Source organism: Vulpes lagopus, chromosome 1 (genome assembly GCF_018345385.1).
Source record: "Vulpes lagopus strain Blue_001 chromosome 1, ASM1834538v1, whole genome shotgun sequence".
Lineage (NCBI taxonomy): Eukaryota > Metazoa > Chordata > Mammalia > Carnivora > Canidae > Vulpes > Vulpes lagopus.
Window position 1 is genome coordinate 132,165,655 of NC_054824.1, and position 27,735 is coordinate 132,193,389.

The following is a 27,735-nucleotide window of genomic DNA, read 5'->3' on the forward strand; positions in this document are numbered from 1 at the left end:
AGGCCCGCAGTGGGATATGGGCCTTGGCCATTTTTTTTTTTTTTTCCTGATTCTCTTTAGAATGTAGGGTATCAATGCTTCTTCTCAAGCTTAAGGCTCTGGTTGTTTTTTTTTTTTTTTTAATTTTTATTTATTTATGATAGTCTCACACACACACACACACACACACACACACACACACACACACACACAGAGGCAGAGACACAGGCAGAGGGAGAAGCAGGCTCCATGCACCGGGAGCCTGACATGGGATTCGATCCCTGGTCTCCAGGATCGCGCCCTGGGCCAAAGGCAGGCGCCAAACTGCTGCGCCACCCAGGGATCCCCGCTCTTGTTGTTATATAAGAAAAATTAGGGGCAGCTTGGAACAAATTGTGGATTAATTTTTTTAAGTGTCTTTGTGGTATAGAATTTAAAACTGAGGAATGCCACCCAATAATATAAGTGAATTGATAAGTATACTATAACCTGGATGATACTTAAGAAAATCAGACATCTCAAATTCAGAGATGGAAAATAAAATGGTGGTTATGAGGGACTGTGGGAGGAGGAAATAAATTGTTTAATGGATATAGACATCCGGTTCTGCAAGATGAAAAGGCTCTGGAGATCTACTGCACAACAGAGTGAATATGCTTAAAAATAATATGAGCTGTATGCTTATAAATAGTTATGAAGGTTAAAAAAAAATCATATATTTGATATCAAGATGACATGGGGAATTTATTTTGTAGAAAAGCAACATCTAGAGAATGCCACAGACGGCCCTAGTATGTCTAAAGTACTACATATAAAAATGATAATTGCTCATTATGACAACACTGAAGCACTGAAAGATACCAAAATACTTTCTGAATCCAAGGAGTCAAATTATACTCAGTATGGTTTTAATGTCCTTGCCTATCTCAAAGTTCAAATATGCTGACATTTGGTAAATCAGATAACCAGAACATTCAATATCTAAGTTTTCTGGTCATACATAGACTTATTCATACTCATCTGGTATAACTCCAGAGAAATATTTTAACATTCCGATTTCTTCGTTAAGCTATATATTGCTTGAATTCATTAAAAATACTTAGACTTCTCTATTATACAAAGTTAAATTTACAACTAAATTAGTAAAAAGTGCTCACTGTGGGTTATTTTACTGTGACAAGAATGTTTTATGAATGTTCTCTATACTTTACTAATATTGCCTTCTTAATTTAGATTTTCCCTATTTTGTAGCCAGTTTTGTGACTTTGTTTAATTAAGAAATCTGTGGCTTCTTAATTCTTACAGATTCTTCTCTTTTTCTATTTCTTAGCTAAAATTCAGTACGAGCTTTATTGGTATCTCAGGCTTTCTGTGTATCCTTATTCTTAAATGCCAACAGTTCTTCAGAGGCTTGACATCCAGCATGGGGCTTACTGTGTTAAATTAGTTCTAGAAAAAGCATTAAAGACATTTTTCCTGAAATATACAGAATATGTCATGCCAAATCTCTTGTTTATACAATAAACTGGTAAAATTGGTAAATTGCACATATAGCTCATATTCCCAAAATAGAATAACTTAAATATTAAAACGTACCTTTGTGTTACCACCATAACTGACCTTGTAAGTGTAACAAATGGAAATATTCAATAAAAAAAAACACGAAATCCACTAACCGTAAAGGCTGCATATCACAGCATATGAACTCTCATCTCCCTATGACCTATTCAAACTACAGACAGCAATATTTTTCTAAACTACTCTAGCATTTACGCCCTAACTAGAAATTTATACGAAACACAATTTTATGTTCGAATATGGAAATAAGCAACATAATTCCAAAACCCAAAAGTATCCCAGCATTCTGTAAAAAGAAATATCCCCAGCGGCTACATCCATGGTCACTAGCATCATTGTGCAGCATCTCAGGTACCTTAAAGAAAAAAAAAAAAGCAACATTTAAGTTTTCAGAACCACAGATTAGTTTTTAGAAGAATTTACAGGGCAGTAATATTAGCTCTATTTGTAGATGGATATAGAGACAACCCCTTAAAACAGGACACTGACTCTAGCTAATAATGTCACACAGTATTTCTCACCAATTAAATTAACAATGATTATTCACAGTATGCTCAATAGGTCAAAACTTATATTGGTCCAGTTTGCTTCACTATAAAACGAAGATCTGTATTGATTACTCTGCTTTAGTTACTGACTGTAGCTGAACCAAACATTAACATGTGGCTTACCTAAGTTCAGAGATGGAAACTTTACATATAAAATAAAATTTTAATCAGACTGACTGGGATTGTTATGCAGACTTTGGTGACAAAAAGAAGTAACTCCTTTGTCTATCAGTAAGGAAATTATGAGCATTCTGAAGTATACATACACAATATGCCAATAATACAAGGCTTGTGCTGGGTTTCTGAAAAATCTATACACAATCAAATGCCCGATGACTGAGATTCTACTCTCATCAGAAAAGGGCACATATTTTTGTGTATCCTGAACTTATATTAGGCAGGATAGATGTGCTTGTGATTAACAATCCAAAAAGATAAACTCCAAAGAACCTGTATTTTCTTTTCTTTTCTTTTTTTTTTTTTTTTTTAAATTTTTATTTATTTATGATAGTCACAGAGAGAGAGAGAGAGAGGCAGAGACACAGGCAGAGGGAGAAGCAGGCTCCATGCACCGGGAGCCCGATGTGGGATTCGATCCCTGGTCTCCAGGATCGCGCCCTGGGCCAAAGACAGGCGCTAAACCGCTGCGCCACCCAGGGATCCCAGAACCTGTATTTTCTATGCTAACTTATACAGACTCAGTTGTCATTACTGCATTTACTCTAATGCCTTTTTAAAATTTTAATTAATTTATTTTAAAAGTAAGCTCTACGCCCAATGTTGGACTTGAACTCACAACCCTGAGATCAAGAGTTGCATGCTCCACTGACTGAGCCAGCCAGGCATGCCCTAAACTAAAGCCTTTTTAAAGATTTTTTTTTTTAAATTTATTCATGAGAGACAGAGAGAGAGGCAGAGACACAGGCAGAGGGAGAAGCAGGTTCCATGCAGGGAACCTGACATGGGACTCAGTCCTGGGTCTCCAGGATCCCACACCCTGGGCTGAAGGTGGTGCTAAACCGCTGAGCCACCAGGGCTGCCCCACTAAAGCCTTTTTAAAAATGAGGTTTCACAGGGTGTCTGGGTGGCTCCATCAGTTAAGCATCCCACTCTTGGTTTTGGCTAAGACTGTGATCTCTGGGTCCTGGGATTGGGCCCTGAGTATGCTCAGCACTCAGTGGGAAGTCTGTTGAGATTCTCTCCCTATGCTCTGCCCTCCACCCTGGCATTCTCGCTCTGTCTCAAATAAATCTTTTTTTTTTTTTTAAAGGGGTTTCACTGATCATTTTCCCTATTTTATTAGGGAATAGTCAACACTGTAATCAGACTTCTTAAAAACTTACCATATCAACCAGAGCAACATACATGAATAAGCCAGCAGTAAGTGCAAATATCCACATAGAAACATTTTCAGCATAATGACCAATGAAGATTCCAGTTGCCATTCCAAGATATGCCAGCATAGCTGACAAAGCATTATAAAGAACAGCCTGCTTAACAGTCATGCCAGCCTTTAGTAAAACAGCAAAGTCACCTTTAACAGAAAACAAAACAGTGGACAAAATAATGAAAAAAGTCACTTTTCAGACACCCAAGAAACTTCCCAATTTAAGAAATTCTCTAATTTTTTTGAGGAAAAAAAAAAGTAACTTAAAAATTACCCAGGGATAACAGTATTAATGTAAGTCACCCTAACAGCTCTATAAATTACGGTATTTTTAGCCAAAGTTTTTTTTTAAGGCTTCCACTCTGTCATGAATGATAAATACTATGAACTTATTAAAATTTGTGCTCTTGCACTGTCTTCAACAGGCTTATAATCGGGCATAAAGAAGAGGAGGGTAGAGAACACACATGAAATGATCAGCAAATAGCAAAGGCAATTTATAATTAAGAGCTAGATAGTCTAATGCTCTAGTTATAAAAGGATAAAAAGAGAAATTGAGAATAGCTAAGAGAGGCTTCATGGCATATGAAGGATCTAGAATGTGGAACATGAATAAGATGTTGAGGATTATAAGCATCCATCAGGTAGATGAGAGGTTTCTGAATGGTAGAACACATGGCAAGGAACAAAATTGAAAATGGCCTCACAGGTGTGTGCAAATATGTATTTATCTTTAAGGAGAAAAACAGGGACACGAACTGGGATCTATAACAACTCTGGGAAGGTTTTTAAGTCCTGGTGACAGGAGAAAAATATTAAAAACACAATTCACCCATGTCTCTTTTCTTTAAATGAGATCTCTTTGCCAATGTCTGTTAATGGGAACTTTGATTGGTATAGTCTTATTCATATTGTAGGTATGAAGATAATGATCACTGATGTCACCAGTATGCTGGTATAAGAAGGCATTTGGTAGGGTAAGAGGATGAGAAGAGGCCCAGGTATCTCTTTGGTAATCTCCCAGGGGCAACTGTGTAATCATACTTTTAGCAGCAGAGTTCTGGTGGGAACAAACATACTCAGTAAGAAAAGAAAGCTGGCTAGGTTAGTAGAAGGTATAAAAATTATGAGGAAGCTTGCTGGAACTATTAATAGCAAAAGCCAGTGACACTAGGATACGTCATCCCCCTGGAAAATACTGTTTATGTGGTTCCCTTACCTAATTCATGAGGCAACTCGTGACAAAACACAGCAACAGAAGTACTTAAACCACTTGACAAACCTTCAGTAAAAGCAGCCCCTGGGTAAAAATCAATCAGAGAAAGTTTGGCTACATTATTTTGTGGGTGTTTTGTTTTGTTGTTGTTTTTTAAATCTTACCAGCATACAAAATGAGATAAAAGAAGTGAATTATATTCTGGTCTTGAATAAACAGAACTTTCTCAGCTGCACTCTGCATCTTCTTTACAAGTAACGCTAGATTACATTCAATTAGGTTTCGATTTCCCAGTGGATCACAAGCAGATATGATTTAGAAGTGAAAGTTCCACTATGCTTCAGAGTGATTAGAGAATCTTATCACAGACCTGAGAAGTAATTGCTATCACATAAAACATTTATGTAAAAAAAAAAAAAAAAAAAAAGATTTAAAAGGTTTAGAAGAAAATGCAGCAGTCAAGAGTACAAATATATTTCACTGGTCTCCGAAGAATTCACTATGTAATTAGACTTGTTTATATTCATTCTTTCACTGTCAATAAGGAAAGTCTAAGACAAATAGTTCTCTCCATTTTAAAAGTGAACACTATATACAACTGATTGCTTATAAAGTCTGACCAAGCATTTGCATGTCCTCCTTTGTTGCTTCTGCTGTGCACAGTACATAGAGAAAGAAGGGCACCAGGTTTCCAGGAGCCAAGGCCTGGGCTCTTCTCTGCCTGGCTATAAAACAGCACTGCCTTCTTGGACAAGCGGTTCACCTTGCCAGGTCACAGCTGCCTAACTTGTAACTATTTCCACTGCTCCTTCCAGCACCAAATTACTACAATTTTTAAGTATTCTACTATCTCTTGATCATGATAGAAAAATTTAATAGCAAAAACTCTCTATTCATATTGTAGAATGATAATTTTTTGGTAACTGAATTTATCAGATATGCCAAGATTCCTTCAATATAAAACATGATGAACAAAAGCATCTTGTACCTTAATATTGTTTATATTGCAGATAAGGGAACTTTAATGTAAAAATAAACAAACAAAAAAACAAACCCCAAAAAACCAGATGCTCCATACATCTTAGAGCTTGATTGTAAGACTACAAACTAAAAACGACGTTTCAGTTACTGCTTACGTAATGGGGTAGGCAGTTTGTAGCACTTAATCTTATCTAACGTTTATTGAGTACTTCATTGTCAAAGTAGCTACAGAAGAAATAACATTCTGATAATCTTAGAAGTAATTAGCTTTATCACAGTTGCCCTATTCTTTGTTCAAAGTGGAATGGTGGTTTCACATGACATTTTCAGAGTTAGCCAACAGGAAGCAAACATGTAGAGACATACCAATTGCGAGGCCATCGCTGAAATTGTGCAGACCGTCACCCATGATCACCATCCAGGCCAACGTGGCGATGCCGGCATCCTTCAGCTCCTCCCGAGAGTAGCGCTGACTGTGACTATGGGGGTGGTGGTTTTGGTGGTGGTGGTGATGCAGAATATGATGGTAGTCATGATGGTGGTGAATGAGATCATCTGATTGGCCGAGTGTATCATGAAAATGCGAATGGCATTTATTCTTGCACCCTCGGGGTACATATTCATTATAGACCTCTTGTGGATGAGCATGAGCTATCATGACCTCTTCTTCTTCCAAGATTGCTGGCTGCTGAGAATCAAAGTGGGAGGGCTCCTGTGAGTCTGCTCGTAAATAGCCTTCAGGTCCTAGGTATAAACATAACAGACATTGGGTCAAAGTCAGAAGGCTTTGTTAATGTGCTTGGACACATTTCAAACATTCCCATTGACAAACTCAAAAAATAACTTAGAGCGTGGCAAGTCTCTCACATGCAGAACTAAACAGAGTATTGCTAATGTAAAACATCAACAGGTTTTAAAGCATTTTAGTAATGGTCTCACATATTAAGAATGGATTTTCAACTTTAACCTGCAATAACTACCCTCAAGATTCCCCCTTGATTTCTTCTGCCTCCTTATATTTTTTCTTTTTCAAGTTTTCATTTATTTGTTTATTTAAGATTTGATTTATTTGACAGAGAGGGAAAGAGAGCGAGCGAGCAAGCACAAGCAGGGGGAGTGGCAGAGAGAGAGGGAGAAGCAGGCTCCCTGCTCAGGACTTAATCCCAGGACTCTGGGATCATGACCTGAGCTGAAGGCAGATGCTTAACTGACTGAGCCACCCAGGTGCCCCTCAAGTTTTATTTTATTTTAATTTATTCTTAAAGACTTGCAGAGACACAGGCAGAGGGAGAAGCAGGCCTCATGCAGGGAGCCCGACGTGGGACTCGATTCTGCGTCTCCAGGATCCCGCATTGGCCTGAAGGCAGTGCTAAACTGCTAAGCCACCCAGGCTGCCCATCAAGTTTTAATTTAAACTCCATTTAGTTACCATACAGTGTAATATCTGCCTTACACTTTGAAATATGACTTTTTTCCTTATTATAAAAGCATCACATACTTATTTAGAAAAACACTTAAGAAAAGTACTGAAAATTAGAAATAAAAAACATGCATAATTCTGTCCTCCAACTTCTTTTTTGAGGGCAAATTTCAAGGAAAAACAAACTTTTGAAATACAATGATCACCAAAGAGCATTTATCATCTACTTGTGCAAAGAAAAGTAAATTGCAACAAAACGTTTTGTTTTTTCCCTTTGCCCTGTCCACTGATCACACTTTTCTTGGGAATATTGCTGACATTGTGGTCCAGTTCCAGGGCAGCTATTCCCTCTCACTGTTATATATTTCACTGGACTCCATTAAAAAGGTTGAAGAATAGACACAATAAGTGCAAGAACACTTTACTCACTTTTTAGAGAAAAAAGTATGTTAAAAAACAAACTGTGGACAGGAAACTGTACAAGTAGACAGTAGCAACGAAGCAGTTTTTCTCCCTTGTTAGTTGGCAACTATCTAGTGAGTACTTACTCTAGCCAAGTACCTGCTGGGAACTGAGGATGGAAGGAAGCATGACAAAATCTCTAACTTCAAGCAAGTTATGTTCTTGTGGGGGTGACAGCCACATTTCATAAGGAAACTCATATGCAAATAAGGTCCTATAAGGCACTGGAAAGCATGGACAAAAACAGAAAAGGGTAACGTGAAGGACAATAACTGGGAGACCTTTGTCTTTGGGTGACCAGGGAAAGTCTCTGACCCCCAAATGATGGGAGCAGGAATTTATGTGAAGATCTGATAGGAGGGTTCCAAACAGAACAAGGCTCAGAGATAAACCTGGTATGCTCACGGGATGAAAAGAAGGCCAGGGAGACTGTACACAATGAACAATGGGAGAGAGTAGAGGGTAGGGTAGGACCATGAAGGTCATGGCGAGGAGTTTAGTTTAAAATTTTAATCTTAACTCAATCTGTCCCATAAGAAATGCCAAGCTAACAGTTAAGTTATAGGAAAAATAATAACTTTACAATGAATCATCGTGTCAAGTAGCACAACATAGCACTGAAAAAGATACAATATCACATTGTGGTTATTTCTGCCCCAAATGATCAATCTAGTCATAAAAAGATTAGAAACACCCCAAATGAGGGGCAACTTGATGCAACATTTGATTCTGGACTATAATCTGGACCTTTTTTTTTTTTTTTTCCAGTGGAGGGAAAATATAAAGGAATCGTAAGACAACTGGAAAAAACCAATGTGGTCTAGAGACTAGATAACAACATGGTATCAAAATTAATTTCCTGATTTCAGTAACTGAACCGTGGTTATATAAAATAATGCCCTCAGGGCACTGGGTGGCTCAGTGGTTGAGCATCTGCCTTTGGCTCAGGTCGTGATCCCAGGGTCCTAGGATTGAGTCATGCATCAGGCTCCCCATAGGGTAGAAGCAGGGTACCTGCTTCTCCCTCTGCCTATGTCTCTGCCTCTCTGTCTCTCATGAATAAATAAATAAAATCTTAAAGAAAAAAAAAAAAAAGACAATGTGCTTTTTCTTAGGAAACATATCCTGAGCATTTGAGGATAAAGAGACATCTCTTTTGTAACTTACTTTCAAATGGTTTAGCAAAAAAGTGTATGTATATATATACTCAGAGAAAAAGAGAAAGAAATAGAATAAGGGTAGGTAAAATAACTGGGGGATGTATGAAAGATACATAAGTTCTTTGTATTATTCCTGAAACTTTTCTGTATGTCTGAATTCAAAATAAAAAAATCATAGAATAAATGTAAATATAATATAAAAAACTTACTTGCAATGAAAAAGAAAAGGTATGAAATATTTCAAAAGTTGAAAAATAAAAAAAAAATTTAAAAAGGAACACGGTCCCCTCTCCTCCCAATAGTCCAAGCTACCTGCAAATCACAGTGCATTAAACTTCCTCTAGCCCTCAGATTTATTAAGACTTACGATCCTCTGCATCTACTTTCTCCTCATTTGTTGAAAGTTGAGATTCATACTTGGACAGCTGCTTCTTAATCTCCACATCATCATCAGTTTCAGGTTTCTTCTGATTCTAAAATGACAAGGGAAAGCAACACTTTAAAATCATTGATATGTTTATGTGTACAACTGTAAACAAAGAGCTAAGCAAAAGATCCAGAGAAAGACAACAGAGTAACAAACCTTTATTGGGATGAAAATCATCCAAGGGCAGGCAGGGCCTGTAGTTAATTTACACAGCACCTCATCCTATGTTTTAGGCATAAAAACTGCTCAGGAAGGTGAAGCATCAAGGCTTTAGTATTAAGAAATGTTGTAATATCTAACATATTCATCTTTTTCAATGTCCCCTACGTCATCTACTTTAAGTGTGCTCTGGGAGCCTGTTAGAAATGAACAATCTTGGGCCACACCTCAGACCTAATGAATTAGCACAGGGATTTTAATTAGATGCCTGGATGATTCATATGCATATTAAAATTGAACTCTGCCGCAGGTTATCAATTTAGAACCAACTAGAGATATTTTCTGCAGCATTTAGTGACCTGCTAACCAATTGCTTGGTTCTTTCCATCCCTCTTTTGGACACTGAAACCCCATACTTTGCATACTTTTTATAACCTAAAACTATACCCTGACACTGATTAGGTGTTTGCTATTAAAACTAAAATACTTTTCCTATAATAAAACACCATTAACAAGCTTTCTTTTTTTAAACAAATCTCGACTAGTTAGCCTCAAATTTATCACTAGGTTTTTTAACCACCTCAATACCATGCTTGAGATACAGTCCTCATCTCTGAGCCCAAGCATAAAGGTCACCGTTTGAACAATGGTGCCTGTGCATGATTTACTTACACAAAAAATAATACTCAAAATGATGAAAAGGGTCACACAAGTAATATATTTCTTATTGGCAGTACTTTTCAATTACTTAAAAAATCACCACCAGACCCAAGATTTCATTCTAGCTCTGATAGCACATAAAATATCTGACCATTCTTAGATTATAAGAGATCTTAAAGGCAAGCACATGGACACATCTCTATACCTACTCCTAGCTTAGTTCCTTAAACAGAGAAAGTACTTCAATACTTATGACAATAAATTCAGGATATATTTTATATCACTTCAGTTAACACTTTCTTTCTTGTTGGGCAAGGACTCTCCCTAGCACTTATAGCTTAACCAATTCTTTCATTTTATAAGTATTGGGGATCTATATTGTTCCCTCTGCTGAGTACTGGCAATATAATGTAGAACAGGATACACATACTGTCCGTTTTCATGAAGATTATCATCCACAGGGAGGGAGGCTTTACAGATATAATGATTAAATAATTCTTTGATTGTTATTTTCAGTATGTTTTACAAAGTAAAAACACATAGTGCTATGAGAGTGTGTATAACAAGACCTAACTAAGTCCCAGGACAGGATTCCTTGAGAAAGTGATCCTTACACCAAGACCTAGAGATAAGCAGGAGTTTGTGGGGGAGGGTAGGGTGGGTGGTAGAGAGGTGGGTCCCAGGTAGGGAGAATAGCACATTGGAAGGCCCTTAATATGATGGGGCCAGTCACACCCCAGAAATGAAAGGAGTGCAAGGTGGTTGGGGCTTAGTAGGTCAGACGGGGCTAGAGGCCAGGTGGCAGAAGAAGACTGAGACAAAGCAAACTAAGTTAAAAGTGTGGACTTTGTGCTATAAATATCAGAAAGTTGCTGAAGGAAGGATTTTCAATGGTAGGGTACAACTTCATCAGATTTCCTTTTAAAGAAATCATTTTGCTCTTCTCTGAACTGGGAGAAGAAAACAATAAAACACTGTAGACAGGACAGCTGGAAGGGGCTGCTATCACCCAGGTAGGAGATAAGCATGGCTTAGACTTAAGAATGATAGCAAGAACGGAGAGAAATGGAAAGGCTCTGGACGTATTCACTAAAACTAGCTTGGATATGAGGACAAGGGAGATATCATAGATGACTTGAGCTTCCAAGTGTGAGCAATAACCTTCACTGGTAGAAAAAAAGCTTTTGAGGCTGAACTTATTATAAAAGTCCAACTATCTATATCAAGTATGAGATGTAACCCTAATTTGAATATAGAGATTTCAGATTGACATAAATGGTATGATACATGGAATCTCTTAGAGGTACAGAATAGATATCTTAAGGGAAATCCTAGGTACTGTTACGAGGCTGAAGAAGTTTTCAACACTCACCATATAAGGAAGAGTTTTTGTTCTTTTTGAGAGAACAAATGTAATTTAAAATTGTTGAATGAGTAATGCTAAGATCTGGACACCTCTAACAAAAGATAAACTCAATATATTCTAAAAAGGAAGAGAACAAGTAACATTTGCAAAACTCCTGTGGGAAGTCTGTATAGAAACTATGCTTACTTGCCATTTAATGTTTCTTATATATTCAACAAATATTTGTTAACTATCTATCATGTGCCAGATGCTACTCTAGGCATTTGGAGATGTAGTAGAGGTCCTGGCTCTTAGGAGCTTATATTCCAGCCGAAATTATTTTAGAAAAGAGATCATAAAACCTCTTTGACGATAAGTCAAAGTATGCATATATAGTAAAACATACTGTATTATTACTGCTGCCTTTAAAAACACTGGTCATGACAGAAGAATGATTTCACAACTAAGTTATAACCCAGAGTTTGAAAAAAATTGTTCTGTATTAAATAATAGAGTCTGCTTCTTAAGAGCTTAAGAAAAGCTATCTTAAGGTAAAATTTGAAAAATAAATTGAAATGACCATGTTAAAGAAATGATGGCATGTGAACTAGAGATACAGTAAAACAAACGAATCTCCAAACCTCCACCAAAAGAAAGCTAAAAAGGATCATTTGTTTTTTTAAGGAAAGAATTCCAGAGAATGTAAACAAGTAGGATATATCCTCAAATCAGTCCAAGTGAAGCAACTGGGATGATGGGAACATGGAAGATGACTCCTTAGATTAAGAATGAATAAAGTAGGGCACCTGGGTGGCTCAGTCAGTAAAGCATCTGCCTTTGGCTCAGGTCCTGAGCTCAGGGTCCTGGGATCAGTCCCCTGTTGGGCTCCCTGCTCAGCAAGGAATCTGCTTCTCCCTCTGCCCCTACCCCTGTTCATGCTCTTTCTCTCTCACAAAAATAAATTTAAAAGATCTTAAAAAGAAAAAAAAGAATGTTATTCTTATTTCACTTCTTTCCTCTAACTTTAGGTTCAGAAAAGAGAAGGTTCAAAATTTGTAACTTGAGGTTTTAGTGAATGTCAAATCCTTAAGGGCAAATATTCATAGGATGGAGAAGGAGGCAACTCTCCTGTTCGCACATGCACTTGTTTCTCACGGTGAGCTCTGTGCTCAGGAAGAACCAACTACGTTTGTTTTCAAACCCCTTCAGGCCAGTTAGGCTTGTTTATTGTAATTGCACAATTTAATTACACATGAACAGTGAAATGATGGTGAGAATAGTTGTTTCTATGAAAACTTAAGCTGAATGCTTTTTTTTTTTTTTTTTTTTTATGATAGTCACAGAGAGAGAGAGAGAGAGGCAGAGACACAGGCGGAGGGAGAAGCAGGCTCCATGCACCGGGAGCCCGATGTGGGATTCGATCCCGGGTCTCCAGGATCGCGCCCTGGGCCAAAGGCAGGCGCCAAACCGCTGCGCCACCCAGGGATCCCAAGCTGAATGCTTTTGAAAGATTCAAAGACAAGCTGTTGTGTAAAATTTATAAAGCCTAGATTCTACTCTCAAATAGCTTTCCAAGTGTGTAACCTCTTGTTCAACTTGAGAGAAACCAAAATTGAAGATTGTAGATGAAGGAGCATGGCTACAGAAAAGAAATGATCATACATAACTCTGAGTCAGAGAAAATCTTGGTCACCATCAAATGACCAGAATATGAATGTACAAATGTTTTAAATTAAAATGTCTAAGATGTGTACATATCCTTTTTAAGAATTCCCATTAGGACAGTCTTTTGATTGGCTTGCCTGGTCACATCAGTTCAAAAGGGGGCAGATATTCATAGGTGACTCATGGGGTGTTTTTAAAATTTTTTAAAATTTTTTAATTTTAATTATTTTTTCATGGGGTGTTTTTACCAGAAATAAAGAGCCCACGGTTTGGCTTCATACTATTTTCTGGCAGCAATTTGCTAAGGACAAGACTTTGAAAGTCACAAACCTTCTGAAAGACAACAGAATATTCAGCTACTGGGTGAAACATTAAAGTTAAGCACAAATAATAACAAATTGTTATTAACAATAACAAAAATAGTTATTCATAACTACCAATAAATACCAACAAGGTATCCACAATACTTCTTTAAAAAACAAAACACAGGGATCCCTGGGTGGCGCAGCGGTTTGGCGCCTGCCTTTGGCCCAGGGCGCGATCCTGGAGACCCGGGATCGAATCCCACATCAGGCTCCCGGTGCATGGAGCCTGCTTCTTCCTCTGCCTGTGTCTCTGCCTCTCTCTCTCTCTCTGTGACTATCATTAAAAAAAAAAAAAAAAAAAAAAAAAAGTGTCCAACTCTTTTTTTTTTTTTTTTTTAGTGTCCAACTCTTGATCTCAGCTCAGGTCTTGATCTCAGTGTCGTGAGTTCAAGCCTCATGTTAGGCTCCACCCTGGGGATGGAGCCTATTTAAGAAAAAATAAAAAACAACAACAAAAAAACTCCACTCAAAAAAAAAAAAAAAAAAAAAAAAAACTCCACTCAAACAAAAATACAACACTTTACTGAGGGGCGACTGACAAAAAAAGGTGTACATACTTAATGTGTGTGTGTATATATATATATATATATATATATATATATATATATATACACATATATATATACACACACACATATATCAATGAATTTGGGTATATATACCCAAGAAACCATCGCCACCATCAAGGCCATAATCATGATGCTTCAGACTTTGAGGACTCTGCTTGTGCCTTGTTTGTTCTTACACAGATGTTTATCCTTTGCCATTCTTAGCCTCTCAAGAGTCTGAAAGGAATACTGAAAATAGAGAACTCCAGGATTATCGAGATAGAGAACAGCTCTCCATGAATGCCTCTGGGAACAAAATTATCTCAGGGTACTGAAACCTTCTTGGATGAAGATCATACCACTGGACAAACTCAGCTAACAGTCTAGTTAGAATACCATTCACGTAAATGTCTGATGCATAGAAGTACAGTACTTTTTCTTACCTTTTTCTTTTTATCTTTAAATTGTTTGATCAACGTGAGTACATGTTCAACAAGAAACATGAAATATAAGCCACCCAGAGCTGTGAGACCCTTCCATGTGGAATCAAAATAGGTACTTTCTTCTATGTTTTGAGAAGACAGATGACTGAAAAGTGGCCCTCTCTTCATTTCCATTGCAGATTCTTCATGGCTGTGACTATGGTGGTGGCTTGCATGAGACTACAGGAAAAACAGTATGTGTTTCATAAATTCATTAGTTTTATACATGTCAGAATAATTGGGTAAGCAATAAGTCAAATATGAAACCATTCGGAATTAGGCAATTAATGGGATACTTCAGTGCGGAGGGCAAGTTTAATACATTAAAATGACTCGTGCTGCTAGCTTAAACGTATCAAGTGCTAAGGCACTTAATGGCATGCATTTGTTTAGTGTGAAGCCAGATATGTTCCCTAATGACTCTCACACAGGTAGTGGGTATTTTCAATGTTTGAAAAGTTAACACGGCCACAAGTAACAGGGAACTGCCAGACTTAATAGGCATACAGGGTTTACTGTTTATACTCCAAACTGAAAAAGCCCATATTAGTCCTGTCACTGTGCTTACAAGATGCTGAATCTGTGCCCTGGGCCCTGGCAAGTATCTGAGGTCAGGTACACCACCCCAGCTGTCAACGGGGGAACTAACACTATGGCATGTCAGGGAAGGGGACGTGGAGCACACCAACAGGATTGAGATAGGGGTGGCTACAGGATACACTCTACACCGGGTGGTTGATGCAGCAGGTGTTCCTGAATACCAGTGGGGCCCAAGGAGCTTATCATGGCAAAACATTTTTTCACTACAGAATGGAACATGATGAGATATGAAGTGCTCGAAGAATGATTTCTTTTCCCCACTTACCTGTAAACCTTTAAGGGAAACTTAAAAGATGAGATCTAAATACTTGATCTGAGGTTTTTAATGGGGCTCTTAAATAAACTTTACTCAAGTTATTTTAGAATTTACTCATGTCAATGAGTGTGAACCTCTAGTTACACACATAAATCCAACTCTACAGGAAAACTCATTTCTTGAGTAGAGAATCAGTTTTTATTTCTGCGGCAATTACACTAATATAAGCAGATAATTCATGTTGTTGCAATCTGTCACAGTAATACTATCTGAGCAGAATCTGTTTTTTTTATTAATTGGGTCCAGAAAGTTAATCTGTATTTAGTAAATTCTCTTAAAGAAAAAAGCAAAAAACAAACCACAAACATATGTTAAGACCTAGCACAAAAATACAGCTTTTAGTCACCAAATATATTCTAAACTCAATTCTTCTAAATCAAATTTTGAACCTTTTATATCAATACAAAGAATTCTAGTACAAACCAAAAACATATTAATTTTTTTCACCTTTGAACAAAATATGCTAGTAGGACAAATGACTGTACTTACATGTGGAAGGAGGTGTAAAAAAGCATCACCACTCAACGTCCCAACAGCCAGTGCCACAAGGAAACTTAGGAGAAATTTGAAAAACACCCGATTCATGAGAGGCACTAAGATAACGCCAAGCAAAGACAGGAAACTGATGATGGAAATGGCTATGAAGCCACCAACCCAGGCTGTCAAATAAAACACAGCAACAGAAAAATTATACAATTGATAAGCTTTAAAAGAGTGGCATAAAGCAACTTGTCAAAGCAAGTTGCAACTCAGTGAATGGGGCTGTGGCAATAGAGCAATAACCAAGAAATCTGGTGCTGGCAACAAATGAACAATCTGATTGAACCCTCCTGGTAAAGTGCAGAAGTCTGGTGGAAAGTTCTTCAGATGGGAGTGAGAAGAGAAAATGGTTACCAATGATGAATTCTAGATGATTTGGGAAGCGGACTCCCATATAGTTAAATTATGGAAGAGAGAAGAGTTGTTTTTTTTTTTTTTTTTAAAAAAAAGGAAAAGAAAAGAAAAAAGAATGAAAGAAACCGAGAATTCAATAATTTCCTCAGTAAACAAAGCGATTATTTATTTACCATGGTTTCTGAGTAACACGGGTCTACACTATAGCAGAACTTATCCTAGTTTCATTTATTAATAAGAACATGCCAGAATTAGGCTCCTAAACAGTGGGTATTAACTTTGACCTTCTGAAACAGTGTGACAACATATAAGAAGCCCAAATTTTAGAGGCCCTGATCTGCGGGATGGCCTCAGTTATAATCTCTTTTGTTTTTTTTTTTCTGAAGGCAAGGCTAACCAGCCTGCTTTCTTCACATTCAAGGCAGAGAACAATGAAGATACTTGGAATTATACTAAAAAAATGAATAGGTTAAAAAAAATGAATAGGTTGATGTAAATGTAAGGAAAAGTACAGCATAAACTTATCTACTTGAAATTATTTTTATATAAAAAAGGCAACTCTACCTATTTGTAAAGAATAGGTCTTTGGAGGAATTTCAGCTTTCTTTTCACTTGTTGTATGTATCAGACATGATCTAGCGTCAATTTGATTGATGATGGCTGGGCAGAGATAGTTGAACTCCGTTGCATTCAGCATAGCCTGGATGCCCATGCCATGAGATGTAAGCAACTTTGACGCATTGAAACACTGCAAGAAACAAAGCAGTGAAAATTACCAAGAAGCATTCTCACTAGACAATCCAAAAAAGTTGTCTGATGATACAACCAACACCCTTTCCATACCGACGCTACTTTATTTTTTCAAGCTAATGCATTAAAACCAACTTTTGTCTTGAGTACTTCGGAACTTGCCTCAAGTTCCCTTGAGATACTATGTCACAATGGTGATATCCCACCTCTTCTGCCTGTTTCTTCTTGGGGGAAGCAGTTAAATTGCTACTAATCTAGACAGAAAGCCCCGAGTGGAATAACCTTGAGGATAAAAGGACATTCACAAGCCTGTTAACTCATTGTATAAACCTATTAAGGAAATGAGCTTTAATTTTGAGATGGAGTTCATTAGAGATTGAGAAATATGTTGTTTTAGTACCAACGCTACCCTATGTGGCCTAAACAAGCCCAAGACACATCACTCTTCCAGCAATGACTGTACTTGCAATACTTAGATCAGGTCTGTACACTTGGCAAACTACAAACCTGGCAAAATATCTACGAGAGAATATTAAATTAGGTAAATTACTCTTGTGGAGGGCAAGGCTGGTTAATAAAACAAACTTGTACCAGCAGGCAGCTATTTCAACTTAATTAGATGACAAGCTTAGTTTGAAGAGAATCCCCTCTAGGGAATCTAAGCTCCCCTTTTTACCAAAAAAAAAAAAAAAAAAAAAAAAAATTGGCAGTAGCCTGTTTCTCATCTTCTGTAAAGTTATTTTAAATTCTCATAGTTCTTGGCCAAAACTACTCAGGAAAAACTTTATTACCGGTGTCACAATGGGAATGACCATTAGGATTATTTAGGAATTGGTACAGTCCTAAGATGACTTGAATGAAGAACTCTTTAAGTTCTGCCTATTAATGCATACCAACTAATTCCTTGTTCTTGACATCTCTCAGCCAAGGAAAACTGTGTACAGTCTGGATGTCTAGTCTAGGAAAAACACATGAATTCAGAACCTCCTTGCCCAGACTTTTAGATTGTCCAGCACATGATACTTAGCTGCTCCAGTTTCAGCACTCCATAAGTCATTGAAATTTCTCTTCCAAAAAGGTAACACTATTGTTCTTCATGCCTTCTTTTGTGCCTTCAACCACACCTTTCTCTAAAACATGGGATTCTAACTCCTGCTTTTTTTTTATCTCGTTTTCTACTTTTCATTAACAATATTCACCTTTTAAAGACTTTATCCAAAACTAACCTTGACTACTGCTTTCCACATGCATTTTAAATATCATACTAGAAAATAGTTTCAGCTGCCAGCAACATTCTTACTGATCCCCCAAATTTTGTATCAGAAAGGTTTACAACATAGCAGGGACAAGGGCCTTTGGGCCAAGTGTCTGGATGAGAAAGAAGAAATAACGTCTCTTTTCAATAACGTCATCATTTTATTTTTACTATATACTCCGTGCAACTAAAGATAAAAGGTGATGGACAAACAAGCAGGCATAACGAAAAGCATTCATCTTACCTCCTGAGTATTCTCATTTGTGTTTCTGGAATACATAAAGCCTTTTCTGGGCTCACTCACAGATTCATTTGTTTTCTTACTGGTCAGCCGGCTCACTCGGCTTTTTTCTGTGATACTGGGTGGTGTGGAACTGCTCACATCTTTGGGGAAAAGTTTTCCAGGTTTTGGAGTGTCTATTGTCTCTAGAAAGTGAGTTCCTTCAGAGACAGCATTATACACAGTTGAGGTCACTTCACTAGCAGTAACACCATCCTTGATTAAAACATTCCTTTTACCATTGGCATGCTCTGATCGGTGAGATCCTTTCCCCTGGCTGTTTCTGGGATCCTTACCCAAACTATCAGATTCATGGTCTGGACAAAGAGCTTTCCGATTATTTTTATTGGAAGCAGCATGATTACGGTGAGAGTGGTGATCATGGTCGGAGTGATGGTCATGGTCATGGTGTATATGGATTTTTTTAACCTTATCTATGCCTATATTCTGAAGCAATTTTCTGAATCCTTCAACTGACAAGGAATTATTTTCTCCATAGCGGTGGAAAAGCTGCTGTAGATGATGTCGTCGTGTGGTAACTGCCAAGTCAACGTTAATGCCAGATTCCCAATTTGTAATAATTTTCTCAGTGGTCTGAGGGAAAGCAGTTGCTGGTTCTAGTTCATGAAGGGGATTTGTGACTGACAGGGTGAAGGTCAGAATCAAGATTACAGATAAATTCCTCGCCATTGCACCTTCCTAGAGAAGACAAAAAAAAAATATTCTTGCCTTCACTTTTAAAACAAATTAAGAAATCTTATGCTGAAAATTAATACTAATCAAGGTTTACAGAGCATCATTTAGTGTGAGTGTGTCGTACTACATGTGAAAATATAAAGAATTACATATATAAAGGAAATATGAAGAATCCTAGGCTCCTCTACCCTTGCATTGCTAAAATACGTGCAACTATAGGATAGTTGAGTGCTGAGACCATAATTAGCACTGCAAATTAACAGTAATTCAGAAATTGGATATTCATGTGGTCACAGCCATACTTGGCAACTTATTACTGCTCTGTGGACCCTCAAAAGGGATCATCAGGTAAGAACAAGGATTCAACACAAAACGCAACTAGCCCCCCATCATCATTGTTCATAGGATAATCTTTTAATATATAAAAAAGTAGAAATGGTAATATCAAAATAATTCACATTTGAAACTTTTTTTTTTTTTAACTACGTACAAATCAATTTGAGGCCTCTTCCCCCCATCCCACTCCTCAAAGGTACCTAGTTTTGCCAGTCTCTTGTATATCCCTTAGGATATTTTCTATGCATACTCAAGTAGATGTGTCCTTTTTCCCCCACTCAACAATTGACACTTTTTGGGTCAGTACTTATATTGATCTCATTCTCTTGAATGACTGCAAAATAACACCCTTTGAAGTAAATTAAATATCCTAGAAAAAACTGTATCATTCTTATGTAGCTGTAAAACAGTGAAAATTTTATCACAGACTATCATCACTCATCCACACAATAGTGTTTGGAACCAGAGGCCTACACTCCAAAGAGAAGAATCAAGTTGAGCCTTGGGGTGCCTGGCTGGCTCAGTCAGCGGAGCTTGGGGGTCCTGATATTGGGGTTGTAGGGTTGAGCCCACACTGAGTGTAGAGATTACTTAAAAATAAGACCTTTAAAAGAGTAAAAAAATAAAGAGCCCATTTTGCATGTATAAAAATACCAAGGTGAGTCTTGAAAAACAGAGCTCAGTTAAATACAGAAGTTATAGTCCAGATAAGCGGATGAACTGGTATCTCAGGACCCCTTAGATGTCTAGCACCAAGGAAGGACGTGATTGTGACCAAATTCACCTGCCTTCAGCCGAAGAAGCTAGGGGTTGGGTTCCGGAGCCAGGGAGCAAGGACGGGGCAACCTAGATGTACGACTTTCAGCTGTTTCCTGCACCAGGAAAAGCTGGTAATGATACATATGTGACGGATGACTTGAGAAACCACACGATCGAAAGCCTGTGCAGGTGCTCCATAACTGTCATTTGTTGCACACTGCTGCTTATCATACCGGGAGCCCTGGAAAATAGAAGTATGACTACCACAGGGCTAGTCTCCTGAAGGAAGAATGATCAGGGCCCGAAGTTTTGGTAATTCAGTTAATAATATGCAGAAGAGAAAGATTAAGAAATCATTCGTAGGAGAGGGAGAGAGAGGGGGGGGGGCAAGGAGCGGGGTGGGTGGGGACGGACACAGGCGGATGGTTCAGCGGGAAGCTCCAAGCTTTTCTCCAGGGAGGATGCTTAGGGCGGTCGCGGACCGGGCGATCTTCCCGGCAAATCAGCACGTGTGGAAGAAAAAAGAAAGCCGAAGGGCAAGGGCCTGGAAAAAGGGGCGAGTGGAGAAAATGGGAAAGAGGACACAAAACCGCTTCCAAAGGCTTTTTGTTTTTAGACACGACAGTGCCTTCTTCGAATAGGAGGTGAACAGGACAGGCTGTTTCCTCCTAAAGTCCTTCCTTCGCTGGACCCCGAAGCCCAGCCATGCCCGCGCAAGCCCGGCCTCCACTGCCCCCTCCCGAAGCTGCGGGACTCACCTCTCCGCGGCCTCGCCGTCCCGCGGCCCGGCCCCGCGCGCCGGCTCGGTGCCCCGCGGGCGGTCCGGAGGGCTCGGAACCGGTCCGTGCTTCTCTCTGAGAAACCTCTACAGGGCGCGGAGAGGCGGCGGTCTCATCGGCCCGGCTGCCCCTCGGCCGGGGTGCCGCCGCGCAGCCACGGGGAAGCCGCGCCCCACGCGCCGCGCCGCGCCGCGCCTCGCAGTGCCTCGCCTCGCCTCCCGGGAGCAGGAGGACAATTACTAATTACCGCCGCGCGCAGCGCGCCGCCGCGAACCACCGCCTCCGCCGGCCATGACTGCGGGGCATGCGCAGTGCGACCCGGGACCCCGTCCGCGACGGGCGGATCCGCGCGTCCGTCTGTTCGCCGGCGCCAGGGGGCTCGCAGCAGCGGGGAGGGGCGAAGGCGCGGTTAGTGGGCTCCGAGCGCCGACACCAGCGAGCCGGGGGCCCTCCGCGGCTGTGTCCTCAGGCTCCGCCACCCCGCTCTGGGAGCCTGGCCGTGAGAGGCAGCGGGACGTTCCTGAGCAGCTCACGAGCCGCGGCACACGGGCCCCGGGGCTTGGGGGAAGGCCCCGAGCTACTCCCGCGAGGCCCTCATTCCCGGGACGGAGGCTGTGCTCCCGCGCTCGGTCAGCGCCCGGCACGGAGCTGCGAGCCGCACTCAGGATGCGAGGACCACTGGCGCCGGGCGAGGGGGCGGGCCCGGCGGGGGGCGCGGCCGCCTCCGCCTCCGCCTCCGCCTCCGCCTCCGCCCCGCCCCGGCCGCCTGGGAAACGCGGCGCGAGCGGCCCCCGCGAGAGAGGGAGGCGGCGGGGCGGGTAGTTCCGCCCCGGGGCCGGAAGTGCGCGCCCCGCTCTCGGCCGCGGCCCCGCCGGCGACATGGTAGCGCCGGTGCTCGAGGTGTCTCACGTGTTTTGCTGCCCAAACCGGGTGCGGGGAGCCCTGAGCTGGGGCTCCGCGCCCGGAGGACTTTTGGCCTTCGGCACGTCCCGTTCCGTGGTGCTGTATGACCCTCAGGTGAGAGAAGTGGCCCGACGCCCTGGGTGCGCTCGGGGCCGGCTGTCCACGCTCCTTGCGAGCGGCGGGGAGGCTGTGTGCGAGCGGAGTGTCCCCTGGGCGCGCGGGACCTCCTCGGCCGCCGGCTCGCCGGGCAGCCTGGGGTCACCGCGGCCTGGCCTGGCGCCCCACGTAACCCCGCCGGAAACCGCCTTCTCTGCAGCCTTCCCCGGGAACTGTCGCAGTGTTGACCAGTTTGGGTTTTAAAGGATTGGCAGTTTAGGTCTGGATGAAAGCCGTAGTCACAGGTGCTTCCTCATTTCTGTGTTTCCTTCAGAATTATTTAATAAGCTTGTATTGGGTTTCAAAGAAATACCACTTTTATTTCGGCTTTGGAAATAGACATTTTTTCATGTTTTATATTTATTATTATTTTTCGTGTATATACATATTTTTTAAAGATTTATTTATTTACTTATTTATTTATTCATGATAGAGAGAGAGAGAGAGAGAGAGGAGCAGAGACACAGGCAGAGGGAGAAGCAGGCTCCATGCAGGGAGCCCAACGCGGGACTCGATCCCGGGACACCAGCCAGGATCGCGCCCTGGGCCAAAGGCAGGCGCCAAACCTCTGAGCCACCCAGGGATCCCCTATATATATATTTTTATTGGAGCTCGATATGCCAACATATAGCATAACACCCAGTGCTCATCCCGTCCAGTGCGCCCCCCTCAGTGTCCACTCACCCAGTCACCCCAACCCCCCGCCCGGGAATAGACATTTTAAGGAAGGCATCATCATTGGGGTAAAGGTCAAAGGGTTTAGGAGTCCTAAGCTTTAGTTATAAGGCAAGACTTGCACATTCCCTGAACTTCATCCATTCAGTTGATTTTTTTTCTTGGTGTTTTACCTAACTTTTCAAGTGACGGTTTTTGCATTCTTCCCAGAGTTGTTGTGATTGCATTCTCATTGTCTAATTTTGGACCATCCAGTTAGTGTTGCCTCTCAAAGTGATAGAAATGAAAATGCCGTGCTGGAAATAGCTATTTGTATTTCTTGTACTGCTTATTAATTTGATTAAAAATCCCATTATTCTCGTAACCTTTTTATACTCAAATTTGTATATGAAATGGTTGTATTCATTTTCCGTATCTTTTTTTTTTTTTGAGATTTTATTTATTTATGAGAGACACAGAGAGAGAGAGAGAGAGAGAGAGAGAGGCAGAGACACAGGCAGAGGGAGAGCAGGCTCCATGCAGGGAGCCTGATGTGGGACTCTATCCCAGGTCTCCAGGATCACACCCCAGGCCAAAGGCAGGGACCAAACCCCTAAGCCACACAGGGATACCCTCATTTTCCGTATCTTGAGCTTACCTGTCATCTCTTTGTTTTCCTATTATTATCATGCATTCTTACTGGCAACTGAAAGCATGAAGACCAAGGGTAAACTTTACCGAATCAAAGGCTGACTCAGCTGGAGAAGCCTATGGTTCTGCAGCCAATTAATGTATTTGTGGCCATGTTAGGGAATTTTAAGTTACCAAAAAGTATATTGGGCCTAAAAAGTAGTTTGTTTTGTTAAATATTTACTGTTTGGACACTTAATTAATTATTGAAATAAGAGCATGTCAGATGCAAAAATAAAGTTTTGGAGTGATATTCAGCAAATTTTTGAGGACCCTCTATGGGCTAGCCCTGGACTAGTGGTGATGACACAAAGATAAGAGGTAACATATTATTCCTGCCCATCAGGGAATTCTTAATCTGGTGAGAGAGACAGTGAAATACTATGAATTGTTCCACAATTTCAAGTAATTTATGTGTGAAATACACTAGTTTTTTTGCACATTTACATGTGCATACTTTTTAGTCAGTCTTGAGAATTTCAGTTGGCATATAAGCAGATAGAAAGCTAGTGTTATTGGCAGTAGAGAAAGGAGTCTAAAGAGGAAGGCACTGTAGTCACAGAGTTAACTTAAGCAGTGCGAGAAGTAAAGAAAGCCCAAGTGTGGAGGGATTTTGCTGAGATGAAAGCAGTCTCAGGGGCTGCTGGGAACTTGGGTGTAGGCCTTGAAAGGAGCTGGTACCTGAGGACCTTAGTTATAGCTAGGTAACTTTGTATCATTAGGGCTGAAGGACCCAATACCTGCAAAGTTGAGCCATGAATTTGAATCCAGTAATCATGAATTCCTCTATTGAAGGGTTTTTTGGGTCAATACAGCTCTCGGGTTGGTGTAAGCATGGTAGAAGTAGACCTGTGGGAGCTCAAGGAAGAGTTACCTTGTCTAGCCTGGGATGTAGACAAGCTCTCCAGTAGAGAGGATGGAGGTGTTTAACAGGAGCTAGCAGATGAAGACCTGGGAGCTCAGTGTGCTAAGAGCACAGGACATAGAGGGGAGTGTGGAGTGGTGAAAAAGGCAGGCACATGTTGGAGTGAATGGAGAGTTTATAATTTAAAGTTTATAAATTACAGAAGGTGATTCGGTTTGAAGTAATCCTGAACTTTTTATTAGCATCAAAACCATTGATACCTGACTTTTATTAATTTAATTCATCTATGGGATAAATTGTAATTTACTGATGTTTTCTTCTCTAAAGAAAAGAGTTGTTGTTACCAACCTGAATGGTCACACTGCTCGAGTCAATTGCATACAGTGGATTTGTAAACAAGATGGTTGTAAGTATCAATCTGGTTGTTAATGCTGATCTTATTTTCTGATAATGTATGGTTAGTTATTTTTCTTTTCATCACTTGTCTTAATTTAACATTAGCTTATCTGATATGCATTTAGAAAGCAGAAGAAAAATGGTATGCCCAGGGAAACATCTGACCTGTACTTTATAGAAATTATGAATGACACAGCAGTGCCCAGGATGAGGCAGCCCCTGACTATGGCTAGACCCTCTCCATCACCCACAGTTTTTGACCTAAAAGCCTGTAAACAGGGCCTGTGTTGGAGTACAGGCTGGGATTCAGAGGATTTGGCTTGAGATCTATCTCTGCCACATACCAGCTATTGCTTTTTTAGGCGGGACATTGCATCCCTGTTCACCCCAGTTTACACCGTAGTAGTACCTAAAAAATAAATGCTTAGACTTGATCAGGTGACCTTAGAGGTTTGCAACACTTGTGAAGTCAAAATTATTTTCAGAATAATAGAAGTTACTCAAAGCTTTCATTCTCATCCTGTCTCAAGTATATGGTGGCATACTACAACAGATTTATTTATTTATTTATTTATTTATTTATTTATTTATTTATTTATTGGAAAGATTTTATTTATTTATTTATTTATTTATTTATTTATTTATTTATTTATTTATTCATGATAGACATAGAGAGAGGGGCAGAGATACAGGCAGAGGGAGAAGCAGGCTCCATGCCAGGAGCCTGATGCGGGACTCAATCCTGGGACTCCAGGATCACACCCTGGGTCAAAGGCTAAACTGCTGAGCCACCCAGGGATCCCCCTGCAACAAATTTAATACAGAAGCAGATATGAAAATCCAGTTGTATTCTAATAAAAACAGATATTAAACATATTTGCAGAAGTATAAAATAGTGCCTCTCTTTTCATTTTTTATTTTGGAAAATATAGAGATTCCCTCCATCACTCCCTGCAGATGTTTTTTTATGTTAGCGTGATGGAGTTCATCATCATTTTTAAATAAACTAATAAAGTAATTTTCAAATTTCTGGTTTATTTTCTAATGTGGTTGATATTGGTGCATATAGTCCATATAAATAAAAGTTTTTTGGGTTCTCAAAAAATTTTAAGGGTGTAAAGGAATATTGATACCAGAAAATTTGAGAGTTACTGGACTAGATTATCTCTAGGTCTCTTTTATTTCTAAGATTCTGTGACTAAAGAGTTTTTAATTATCATTTTGGTTTTAAAATGGTGCTTCTGAAATCCTGTGGAATTTCCTCAAACATCATGTATACACACACACCCCTGTGGTATTCTTATGGACTCTGAATTAATTTTATTTTCCATAAGCATTTATTGAGAGCATTCTGAGCCATGTGCAAATGTAGAATTTCCTGAACGAGTAAGACTTTGCCGTAACTTTATCTGTGACATTAAAAAAAAATTTAGCAAGCTACTTATTCCAGTTGGTAATGTAAGATTAGTCACGTTAGGTCAGTAAAAATCATTAAATAGTAGAAAGAGTGGCTGTTGGTGCAGATATTAAAGCACAATAGTAATTATATTAATTGCCACCAAATGACATCAAAGACTCCTTTAATTTCAGTATAGGGATTTATTATAAAATATTAATTTGGGCTTGTGTGTTTTATCTTCCCTTTAAAAGTGAGGTTACATAAAATGAATTGCTTGTGTTTCACTGTAATCTATAAGTATTATATTTGATTTCCTCTAAGATGAAGGCTGTATCACCAAATAATTAACATTTTTTTCTAACCCATGTATTAGTGACATATAAAATTTTAATGATACCATTTTATATTTTCAGGGGTGCCTGGTTGGCTCAGCCAGTAGAGCATGTGACTCTTGATCTCAGGGTTGTGAGATCAAGTCCCATGTTGGTTGTGGAGCCTACGTAAAATTAAAAAAAAAAAATACTGTATCATTTTTTTTTTAAGATTTTGTTTATTTATTCATAGAGACACACAGAGAGAGAGAGAGAGAGAGAGAGAGAGAGGCAGAGACACAGGCAGAGAGAGAAGCAGGCTCCACACAGGAAGCCTGACGTGGGACTCAGTCTCCGGATAACACCCCAGGCTGCAGGCAGCACTAAACTGCTGCGCCACTGGGGTTGCCCCGTATCATTTTTTTTAAGGATTTTTTAATTTATTCATGAAAGACACAGCGAGAAAGACAGAGACATAGAGGGAGAAGTAGGCTCCCTGCAGGCAGTCTGATGTGAGACTCAATCCCAGAACCCTGGGGTCATGACTTAAGACAAAGGCAGACAGTCAACCACTGAGCTACCTAGGTGCCCCACCGTTTCATATTTTTAAACTGATTTTTAACACATTACTTTTCTCTACCTTATAGTAATTCCCCAAGTCATGTAGTTAAATGGCTTAATTTCTGTGATGTATGAAGAAATGAAAGCCCAGAATCACAGCTGGCTGGCAGTAGAATTAGGACATGAACCTGGGACTTCTGACTACAAATCTAATATCCTTTAGACAATCCCCCAACTGCTTCCCCTAAGTATCTAGCACATAGGCCAGAAGAAACAAACCAATGGAAAATACAAACCAAAATTCTATTTGATTATTTCTTCCCCTTTTGGTTGTTGCTCCTTCTGTTATCAACAAGAAGTTGTAAGTGGTTAAAATAGCTACTTTAAAATATTTGTCTTGTTTCGAAAATGGGTCATTTACTTGGTAGCAGCAGCTGACTATAATGTCTTATATGTTATTCCTGCCAAAAGTGTTTAGACTGAATCTTACATGAGGAAACAATCAGATATATTCATTGAGGGTCGTTCTTCAAAACAACTGGCTAGGACTTCTCATTGTTGCAAAAAGGGGGGACTGGGAAACTATTCTAGATTACAGGAAACTAAGAAAATATGACAACTAAATACTGTGTGGTCCCTAGATTCAGAATTTTATTTTTATTTTTAAATATTTATTTATTTATTCATGAGAGAGAGAGAGAGAGGGAGAGAGAGAGAGAGGCAGAGACATAGGCAGAGGGAGAAGCAGGCTCC

General features: G+C 39.8%; 2 protein-coding genes across 4 annotated transcripts in view; one reads left to right on the forward strand and one right to left on the reverse strand.

Annotated features, from left to right (window-relative positions):
• Positions 1 to 704: 704 nt before the first annotated feature.
• On the reverse strand, positions 705 to 21,720 carry SLC39A6 (solute carrier family 39 member 6). Its single transcript, XM_041745936.1, has 10 exons — positions 21,027 to 21,720; positions 18,442 to 19,176; positions 16,757 to 16,940; positions 15,788 to 15,957; positions 14,344 to 14,562; positions 9,099 to 9,204; positions 6,056 to 6,433; positions 4,712 to 4,792; positions 3,449 to 3,639; positions 705 to 1,912 (listed from the first exon to the last, which is right to left on the reverse strand). Exons 2-10 carry the CDS (start codon positions 19,165 to 19,167, stop codon positions 1,760 to 1,762), a joined length of 2,208 nt encoding a protein of 735 aa, XP_041601870.1. The 5' UTR covers positions 19,168 to 19,176; positions 21,027 to 21,720; the 3' UTR covers positions 705 to 1,759.
• A 156-nt stretch (positions 21,721 to 21,876) lies between these two features.
• The window catches only part of ELP2 (elongator acetyltransferase complex subunit 2), a 49,289-nt gene continuing 43,430 nt past the window's right edge, over positions 21,877 to 27,735 (forward strand). For 2 of the 3 annotated variants that reach the window (XM_041745902.1, XM_041745912.1), the window contains exons 1-2: positions 21,878 to 22,064; positions 24,643 to 24,721. In XM_041745902.1, coding sequence (XP_041601836.1) covers positions 21,927 to 22,064; positions 24,643 to 24,721 — 217 coding nt within the window. In that variant the 5' untranslated portion in view covers positions 21,878 to 21,926. Of the gene's footprint in view, positions 22,065 to 24,642; positions 24,722 to 27,735 lie in introns of all 3 variants that reach the window. The other variant, XM_041745922.1, reaches the window with a different exon arrangement.

Coding starts and splice junctions, on each gene's coding strand:
- SLC39A6 (XM_041745936.1), bottom strand. CDS start 19,167: ATGGCGAGGAATTTATCTGTAATCTTGATTCTGACCTTCACCCTGTCA. Junction 3,640..4,711: donor CGAGTTGCCTCATGAATTAG/GTAAGGGAACCA, acceptor TTTCTGTTAAAG/GTGACTTTGCTGTTTTACTA. Junction 1,913..3,448: donor ATGTTGCTCTGGTTGATATG/GTAAGTTTTTAA, acceptor TTTTTCTTTAAG/GTACCTGAGATGCTGCACAA.